At 41.4% G+C, this 10084-nt stretch overlaps 1 protein-coding gene across 1 annotated transcript in view; it reads right to left on the bottom strand.

Moving 5' to 3' along the window:
* Nucleotides 1-515: 515 nt before the first annotated feature.
* The window catches only part of LOC131782506 (stalled ribosome sensor GCN1), a 29599-nt gene continuing 20030 nt past the window's right edge, over nt 516-10084 (bottom strand). The window contains exons 42-60 of the mRNA XM_059099240.2: nt 9931-10069; nt 9485-9681; nt 8555-8812; nt 7947-8162; nt 7326-7490; nt 6941-7102; nt 6436-6528; nt 5601-5744; nt 5288-5401; nt 5026-5181; nt 4504-4617; nt 3712-3942; nt 3232-3425; nt 3019-3133; nt 2478-2574; nt 1987-2135; nt 1587-1691; nt 1125-1343; nt 516-801 (exon numbers count right to left, since the gene is read on the bottom strand). Of these exons, the coding sequence (XP_058955223.2) occupies nt 664-801; nt 1125-1343; nt 1587-1691; nt 1987-2135; nt 2478-2574; nt 3019-3133; nt 3232-3425; nt 3712-3942; nt 4504-4617; nt 5026-5181; nt 5288-5401; nt 5601-5744; nt 6436-6528; nt 6941-7102; nt 7326-7490; nt 7947-8162; nt 8555-8812; nt 9485-9681; nt 9931-10069 (3006 nt within the window). The 3' untranslated portion in view covers nt 516-663. The remainder of the gene's footprint in view (nt 802-1124; nt 1344-1586; nt 1692-1986; nt 2136-2477; nt 2575-3018; nt 3134-3231; nt 3426-3711; nt 3943-4503; nt 4618-5025; nt 5182-5287; nt 5402-5600; nt 5745-6435; nt 6529-6940; nt 7103-7325; nt 7491-7946; nt 8163-8554; nt 8813-9484; nt 9682-9930; nt 10070-10084) is intronic.

Below are 10084 nucleotides of genomic sequence, written 5' to 3'. Positions count from 1 at the left end.
TAATGACCTTTTTCGGACCTTGAACCAATATTCAGAGTGGATTTTCTAGGCCTACGAAAGACCCTAGACTTTGAAACTAGTTAACAAATAGATTCCAAGTTGCCGTGCGTCTGTTCAGTAATAGATCGCAGATGACGTCAAAATGTGGTAAGAACAAAAAAGTGTTCGGCAACTTGGAATCTATTTGTTTTATATAATAAAGAATTAATATTCAATATTCGGAGGGGATTTTCTAGGCCTACGAAAGAACTGGGACTTCAAAACTTGCGCACAGTAGACTGCTTACCACGCTTTTTTAACACGCTATTAACTGTTAAGAAAATTCTCTCTCTGACTGAGATGTAAGGACAGGAATATTGAGACAACAGAAATTTGCTAATGAAGTCTTTGGGACAATTCGTCATCCTCTCTTGCATTTATTTGCTCTCAATAATTGTTTATCTGTTACCACCCACGTAGTCTAAATTGTAGATTTCTTTTTTGTGGCCGCAGAAAAAAAGTAAACACATTGTATAATATTAGAAACAATTTATTTGCGTCTCAAATAGCGCAGTTACATTTGCAACTCTGAAGGAATTCACAAAGCATCAGTTCCCTTAGGCTCTTGCGTTTCGTATCAATGAAAAGTACCTGGTGATGGTTCAGACACTTTCTTAGTTGGTGTCATCCTTGATCGACAGACGAAAAAAAAGTTTCTAATTCATCCGGGTCTTCTTCTTGAGTTGCTAAGCGACGTAACGATTTTCGGCATAGATCCTGTATACCTTCTGCAGTTGTGGCGTCGAAAATACGGCAGCAGGACTGAAATAAAAACAATATTAATAATAGTAATGATAAATAAAAATAATATAGTCTGCTTGCTTCTCATCGCACATTAGCACTCTTCCTGCAAACGCTCTGGGGCCAGGGCGAAATGTTTAACGTAGGGGACGTAATTAAGAGGGCAAGAACCTTCACTTCCTCATAAATTCGTCTTTTATGACTCTTCCCACCTCTACCCACTAGCTCCTGCAACGAAGGCTATGACGAAGCCAGTTGCAGGAACTCGTTAACAGGTTCTCTGTTATTTCTCCTTATCGTGCTTATCCAAAGAACGAGAATAAAGACATTTTAATGGCTCATACCTGAAGTGCTGACTCGCCTTCTCGAAGCCGCAGGACATACAGAAGTGCGGATTCAGCAGAGGATTTCACAATTGTGTTCTTTTCTTTGGAAGACGCAAGTAATGCTGGAACTATGACTTTTAGAAGAGCGTTATCCAAAGACGCTGGGCTTCTACGTGCGACGTGTTGCAGAGACGCTGCCGCGATCGTTTTCACGTCGTTTGCGCCTTCTTGTAGTACCTGGGATTGAAAAATCAGTCGCAAGAATTTTCTGAATGGACATATAGAGAGGAATAGCTACTGCTAAGACAAGAAAGACATTTAGATCCCATTCAGACAGCAAAAATTGAAGGTTTTTTTTAATGCGCAAAGTGAAGAAATGTGAAGAAAACCATCAAAAGGAATTATAACTACTCAGCAGCTCTTTTAAACTGAAATTTTCCGCTATTGCTGACGTACCTCTACATAATTATTTAACTTTACCTTGAGTAGGGTTTCAAGCACCTCTGTTGATGGCGGAATACACTGCACAACCGAGTGAGCGAGAATGAATCCAAGACACCTCACACCGGAACTACAAATGGGAATCTGAAGCATTGGAAATAGAGAGAGAGAGAGAGAAAAAAATAAACATGCGAATGAATAGTAACATTAATCTCAAAAATACATTATGAAAAATTGTGAGATGCTTCGTTGGAATGTAGTAAATGACAGTAAGAAAACCGTCTCCATGTTTCAATGCTAAACCTATTAACAAAAAATGGCTCTTTGCATTATAAATGCCGCGCTACGAATTGAACTTGTGCTATCAGAATAAACGCAAATAAAGTTGCACGGATACTGACGGGTACCAACCCACCCCTCCCCTCGCAGTAACACTCACCCTATCTGTGTTAGCATGTGCCACAGCCATGTCAGTAACGACTTCAAACAGGCCCAGGGACACCATCCTCTCGGCAGCATCGTGTAATACCGCTGACAGAGCAATAGCGTGACCGTGGCGCACTGTCCAGTCAACAGTGGGGTCATTCACTGCAAACGAAATTAAAAAGAAAAAGATACTAAAAACGCACGATAACTACATACTGATAATTGTATATTTAATACGGGGAGGCGGGTATTGTACTGAATTGCGTTAAATTATTAGAACTTAAATGTTCAGCAACCTTGTAATTAAACTGAGTAGTCACTGAATACAATTTTTAATTAAGGGTGGATTGGAGATGTGCTGGAAAGGTGAAATAATTGTGAGAGGGTAGATACGATATTGCACATTTGCACATCAGTGGGGTCCATGGGTTCCCTACCAATATATTCATTATTATTCTGTAATTGCTTTGAACTTAACCCAAGCCACTATGATTGTTGACGCACCTATGAGATGATCATTGATGATATACTCGAGTTCAGTGTCTGGAACAATAAGAGCTAATGATCCAATACAGCCACCTGCCGCTACGCGAATGTTGTCCTGTTGAAAATCAATGCAACAAATCAGTGAACCAGAGACTACGAGCCGGACAAAAGGGCAAAGGATACTGGCATACTGTACAATCAAAACATCACACTTTTAAACAAAGACGATAATACAACAAACGCTGTTTAAAAAAATTATAAAAATACATAACGTAGACCTGGTCTATTACAGAATGCTGAAAGGAAAGGTTTTTAACTCTTTAACTCTTTAACTCCCAGAAGTAATTAACATGTAATTTCTCCTTATAATATTCATATATTATCCAGCATACAGGTAGAGAGAATACTCCAATTTATCATGTGAAAGTCCCTCTTTTTGATCTAAAACCAAATGCTTTTAACTAATTAACAATGAAATGAGTAGCGGCTAGAGAGGAGAAATTACAATTCGGTCTTGAAGGTTATAGGGTTAGATAATGATAATCTAAGAGTGTCTTACATCTCCATGTCCCAGCAAATCCAGCAGTGTTGTGGTTAACGTCTTCCTTATTGAATCACCCATCTTCTGTCCTGCGCCAGCGATGACTCCCCTTAAGGCCTGTAGCAGTGTTTCCCTACAAAAATCAAGAATGTTGTGTTATATCAACCCTCTGGTGCATCGGTTTTAGTTAAAAATAATTAGTCACTTTAGTAAGCTGGTAGCCCTACAAACCTTATGGTATTGTCTTCGGTGTTCTTTACTCCATTGTGTAGTTCCGTAAACAGAGGATCCACTCGTGTGTGCAGTTTAATCAGTTTCTGAAGCGCGGAAGCCGCGCGTACGCGCACCTCTCGGTTAGGATCATTCAGGGCCTTGATGAACGTAGTCTGAAGCTGAGGAAGGAAGGGTTTCAACATGGCGCCTACCTGTGAAGGAACACAAGGACGATATAGTTGGTTTACATCTTGCTTCAGTATTATTGAACTCGAGGCAATCAAAACAGCCAATCAGACGAAGTGTTTATGCAATGATAACCAATGAGAATTTCAAGGTATTTCTTGACGAGCACGGGAAAACGCACGCGAACAAATCTTGCTGAGTTATTGATTTTGCTTCTGATTGGGCGAGAAGGTGTCATGAGTACTAATGTTTTGTCCACCAATCACATCTTGTAAAAGGAACTGCAGCAAACTTTTAAGTAAACATACATACTTTGCCTAACAAAAGACCCAGAGTCTGTAGGACTGCCACTTTGACGTTCCACGTAAATCGGTCTCCAAGGATACGAATCAGGGGCCCAGTGATGTTTACTACAAATGGTCGTAGTGCTGCGGCGCTTGTCAAACTGATCACTTCTCCAAGCCCCTTGGCAGCTTGCTCCTTTAACTCTGGAGTACCATTTAAGATTCCCTCTCGGAATATCGGTAGAATGGGAGCAATACCCTGTGGATAAAACAACACATTAGAGGGTAAAAATTGTCACGTTTTCAACCAACAGCAGACAAGTAAAGAAAAATGAGAGGTCGGTAATCGCGAACAATTTCTTGAAGGTAAAGAGGACAAGGTGCTCAAGTGTGTCAATGGTTAAAAGTCATCAAACAGGCATTAAGCAAGGTTTTACAGGCTTCTTAAAATCTTAACGCAGCGAGCAGAAAGCCACTGTATTCAGTAACAAATCCAGGCTTTAGAAGATTTTAGGATGTTTTCTTTATAAATATCTGCGTTCATTTCGTTCTCTCTGCATAAGTTTAAACTGTGAACACAATTTTTTTCAAATAGAGTATATTTACGAAAAGCCACTTCTTGGAACACAAAATGGATGGCAAAAACAAGAAAAGGACCTCCCATAACTAAGAATCTTTTTAATGAATTTGCGAGACCAAACATTTTGCTTATTCACTTTTTAAGACAACAAGGTACACAACAGAGTCCATAGCATCTGATAATTTTGGTTTTTCTTCACGTTCAGTCTATTTTAAAGTGATTTTAAAAACTGATCAGTACCTTTTTAGGAAGACAGAACCCTGGCAGATCTCCATCCTTGACCTCATCTGACACATACTTGACTGCCTGCCTTACGTGGCTGATATACTGTAACTGCTCAGAGGCCTCCAGACGCTGAAATAAACGACAAACGAACAAAGCTTAGCCCCCTCTGACAGAAAAATGTTTTAGGGGGTTATGTTACTGTCGTCAGATCAAAACCAAAGATACAACTGTAGCCAATCACAGCAAACCCAGTGACATATGCTGGGTTGCGTGTTAAATTACCAGGAAATCACAATCGTCTTTTGCAGGGGAAACCGCGGGCGTATAACACTGAAACAAAACACACTTTATTTCGATGTAAAACTAGTAAACAGGTCACAGAGGTGCAGAGCGAAAAAAGGAAGAGGTCTGGGTCAGGTTGAGTAACAACCCTTTTCAAGCCTCTCTCCTTTTATCAATCTGCGCACGGGCTCTACGCTCCTACCTCGACCGTTTACTAGCTGAGAGCCCGGGACAGGCGACAGTATCAGTGGTTACCTTGGTTACTGCATTCAAAGCGTTCCAGCTCATTTCCACAACCAGTTCATCAGAGTCGTTCATCAGGTTAATTATTCCACGAAACAGGGCCGGGATGAACTGGGAATAGTCTGCCTTAGTCTCCTGACAGAACGTGTGCATGAGAGAGACTGCAGCCTAGGGTGTAAAAACAATTTGTCTCATGAAAACACACAGCGTATCGGAGTCAAACTACTCTTGAAAGATGCATCTTTGTTTAAGCCAAAATAATAAGAAATTTTACCCTTCTCATGCCGGGGACAGGATCCTTAGAGGCTGCCATGAGTTCATCCATAATGGTCCTGATTCCGGCGTCATCTTCAACCGACAACACTAAACTAGATGCGCCTTCCAGCTCCTAGAGGGAGAAGAATAAGCATTTTCAAAAGTCTCCTCCATCTCCTTAGCAATTTTCCCTTGAGTTATTACGCAATAACCATTGCGTGACATTCCAAAAAAGACTGCAAAAGAAACTAACTGATTGGCTGAAAGTGTGGCAATTTCATATAGTCACGACCAAAAAGAGGGGAAAAATTACATAAGCATTTTGAACTAACTTCTTTTTCATGCTCTGTTCCAAAGCAGTCCTGTATGGCTTTAAGCATGGCCGGTAGAATCCTATTCAGATGGCGGGTAAGTGCATCACCTGCGACGGCAGACAGTATGGCCAGCGCACGAGTGTTAACAGGTGGAGTGATGAGCTGAATAAAAAAAAATCAACAAAATTCAGCTCTTAAGAATACGTCACGCTTTCGTCGAAAGCATTGCTGACCTTCCTGTGACAGAAGCTAAGAAAAGGTGTTACGTAACAGACACTCCAATAGTTCGGTTTCCTTCGATGCAAACTAGAGTTACGGATACCAAGACTACAGTTTGAACCAAAAAAATGTGTGCAACAGTTTCAGATATTCAAACTACACTTCGTGCTATAGATAACTTTAGTTTTCGATTCCACACTTTTTACTCTGAAAGGTTTGTAGCGATGGAAACTGACTGCGGATAATTAGCACATCTGTTTGTTCATGCATCCTTCCCTCTATTTGCCCCTTCATCCGTCCTTCCAACCCTTCTTCCATTCCTCCGTCCGTCTCTCCCTTCGTCCGCCTTTCCAACCCTCCCTTATTCCGTCCGTCCGCCCGTCCTTCCAACCCGCCCTCTACTCCTCTGTCCAGCTTTCCAACCTTTTTTCCCTTCTCCCTCCCTCTATTTCTCCATCCATTCTTTTGACTTTCCCTTGTTCCGTCCTACCGTATGTCGGCCCGTCCTTCCGACCCTCCTTCCGTGCTCCCGGTGACTCCCTTCGTGCTCGTGACCCTCCCTACCTTCCGCGGTCCGTCGGTCCGTTCTTTAAGACGGTTGGTTAATCAATAGAGGTTGGTTAGTTTTACTTACCTGAGGTACAAGGAAAGGAAGTACGACTCTGCTCTTCACGGCCATGACCTGACGGAGTCCATCCAATGCGTACTCAGACAGAGAAGGGTCATCCTGAAACACGTCCACAGAGCCTCATAAGAATAAGTTCTCAATGCACTCTTTCCCATACGCAACAATTCGTACTTCTTGAGAATACAATTAGGACTGTACAAAATGGTGAGTGAAACGATTGGCTCAGATTACATATTACTCAAGGATAGCTTCTGACAACAGCACCTTGGGCTAATCTTGCTCTTCACAGGAAGAAGTGAAGAGCAATTAGTGCAATCGTACGGCTGGCATGATAGGGTGAGACGCACTGACACTCATACACTAATATTCGTGTGTAAAGTGATGCATAAGGATCCCAAATATCTCAGACGAAATATAAACCTTTCTAGACGGGTCTCAAATCTGAAGTCTTTCAGATTATGTACTGAGGTAATAACAAGTTATGAAGAAGATTTTAATTAATAACATGTACCATTTTCTTGAGCAAGTCAGGCAGAATGTCGTCCAAAGCTTTCGCTCCGATGGTGTTATGAAGCTGATCAAATGTCTTGGCCGCAGCCACACGCACTTCAGGCAACGGGTCGATCAAAGCACGACGCACCGTGGGTACCAGGGAATCTACATACTGTATTACCTGTAATGACCAAAGTAATAATAAAATAAACTTGCTGGCTCGCGAGGGTCTGGTAACCAGTAGATGGACGCGGGAACATGGGACGAGGTAAAGGAACGCAGGGAGGATAACAGTAGAAATTGTAGATTAATGAAGGTATTGCACCGAAATTGGTTTGCGAGTTCAACAGTGCTTCCTTAAAACCAGTCAGTCTCTAATTATTGTAATGGGTGTCTTTTGTTACCTGTTCTTTGCTGGTTGAAGAGACAATTTCACTGAGTCCAATACAAACTCCTTGTCTCTCGTCTGACTTGTCGCTGTCCAAACCTCGCTCCAAGATCGGAATGATCTCCGGAAGAACTCGCTCACCAAGTTTGCGAACAAGGTCTCCCAGTGTGCGAGCTGCAACCTGGAATGAAAGAACGGTACAAAGAAACAAATTCAATAAATTGATAGAGAAGGGTATAAGCTAATTTTTTGCCTCTTTTTATTGCCTGGATTTCTTTTATCCCTTTAAACCATACGAGTGATCGGCATCTAATTTCTCCTTACCGTAAAACAGCTGAATCCTTTATTAACGTCTTGAGAATAAAGGAAATAATCACCAACCTCATAAGCTTTGATTGTTAAATGAATTCTCCTTGTCCATAACAAAGGAAATGTTAAGAGAACGGTATGGAGAATACGGATATTGATGTTAAAGTGTAAAGGGTTAATACTCATCCGTAAAGACCAATGCGTGTATCAGGTTAAATTGAATGCGGTATAGAACTATTTAATCAAAACAACCACATTTTCGACCAAATAAACGAACGGAAAATACAGTTTACTCGCGATGACCTGGTAGATAACAAGCAGCACTTACTTGTCTCTTGTCATAGCTGGTACTCGCTAGGCATCCTAGTAGAAGAGAAAACAGCGTGGGGAGAATCTCTCTTAGGATACGAGGCGTGTTAGGGACCACAACCTTCCACACGTGCAAGGCCGCCTGGCGCACCATCAGGGAAACGTCAGAACGGCCCATATAGAGCCCGGATAATACACGATTACGGCGCTCTGCACCCAGGGATTCGATGATGGCCTATGGAAAAGAAAAAAAAAAACGTTGCTACAATACAAATATCAAAAGAGCAATTTTCAGTTACGTGTCAAAAGCAGCCTGGGATCCCACTGGTTCTGCTTTGCTTCACTGCGTGATTGGTCCAGAAAACTCCCACCACCCTCTCAGCCAATCAATCAAGCAGAACGAAAACCAATCCCAACTTCATCATTCATGTTTTTCCCGCGCATCAGGCAGTTTGCTGGGTTTCACTCTCTATTCTCATTGGTTGCATATAGATATATAGATATAGATATAGCATAAACAACGCATTTGATTGGCTGGATTTGTTTCCCTCCTGGCCTCTGATTGGTTTTTATCATCTGGCTGAATCCAGTTTCAGTAGATGCAACTATTTTAGCTTTGTGCGTCACCTGGTTGGACTGACTGGTTCCAAAGTTATCATCCTCTTTGCCTTCAGTGGACATTTTACCAGTTACACCAGATATCTTATACAACAGATCACCCAGCAGTTGGACAGAACTGTGTCGTATTCTCCAATTATCATCAAACAATCCTTTCTCCAGCTCTGGTAAAAACAGTTCAATGGCTGTATTGGCGTACAAGTTCACAATCCGCTGACCAGCCTTTAGAGATGTGTCTCGTACATATTCGGACTCATCTGCCAGGCCCTTGATAGAAGATGAAAAATATGTCAAATTCCCTGTATCCAGTTCTTAGTGCGGTTGTGAGAACTCAATAGGGTGAGGTATAGTTGAGAGCTTCATAGCAGAGATACAGACGAAGGTCAAGTTAGTAGATACCACAAAGATCAGAAGATATATCCACTTAAGAAGAGAGTTCACACACGTACGGTGGTAAATGTTGGAGCACAGTTATGACTTAATCTGCTTGAGAGAAGTTTCCCCTTTTTAAAGGATTAATTGATGAAGTTCTTGGTGCACGGTAGACTTAGCTCCACCTTAATTAATAAACCTATGAGCTTAAGGGTCTACATCATGGCAATAACCTGACCATAAACCCGCTTGTGAAATCATTAACGAGCATATCATAAGAAATCACACGTGACGTGGGCATGTGATATCATCTATTTATATTGATAAACATTCGTTTCTTTTGTTCAAGCAGAAACTCTGAAAAGTCTTTGTGCTGTTAAGTTCAATTTGTATCTAATTTCTTGAAATAAAAAAGCTAAGTTAAAATGATAAATCAAGTATAAAACTTTAGCTATAATTATCTTTGATAAAGCTAATATCATTTAGCTTTACAAACTGATTTAAAAGCATCATCTCACAAGCTCTATATACACAAAGGAGAAGAAAGAAGCTGACTAGTGATGTTACCTTCAGCACAGAAGGTATGACGGGTCCCACAAATGGAATAAAGTCATCTTTGAAAGTTGAAGGAAGATAGATGTACAGCATCAGGTATCCTTCGCGTACATGTGGCGCCAAATCAACGCGCTCTGTGGTTGAAATCACTTCCGGCATAAGTTTCTCGAGTCTGTTGGTACCCATAGCACACAAAACTTCACCAAGACCTAAAACAGAAACGCGTAATTGTTGTGAAGTGCAAAGATAGTACAAAAATTTTTCTGTGTATAATGCTTGAGCACTAAACAAACTGAAAAATTATAATCAAGCGATCTCACAAAACCTTCCTATATCAAAGCGATGAGATAATTAGATTCGACTAAGTCGCGTCGGCGGGCTGGTTGGTAAACCGCCGCGAGAAATTTTGAGGAATTGATATTTCCAGAGAACAAGGTGTGAGGTGTGAAACATCATACCTTGAGCTGCTCCTGATCTGTCTACGCTGCTGTTCTCTGACGTCAGAGTCTCCATCAACCACGGTAACAGATCCTCAAAGCACTCTTCGCCCATACCGCGAACCAAAGCACCGAGGGCGCGGGAAGATACTGCACGGACCTAAATGAAAAACAC

This window comes from Pocillopora verrucosa, chromosome 2, assembly GCF_036669915.1.
Source record: "Pocillopora verrucosa isolate sample1 chromosome 2, ASM3666991v2, whole genome shotgun sequence".
Lineage (NCBI taxonomy): Eukaryota > Metazoa > Cnidaria > Anthozoa > Scleractinia > Pocilloporidae > Pocillopora > Pocillopora verrucosa.
The sequence above is the reverse complement of the archived record's forward strand: the minus strand, read 5'-3'. Positions and strand labels throughout refer to the sequence as shown.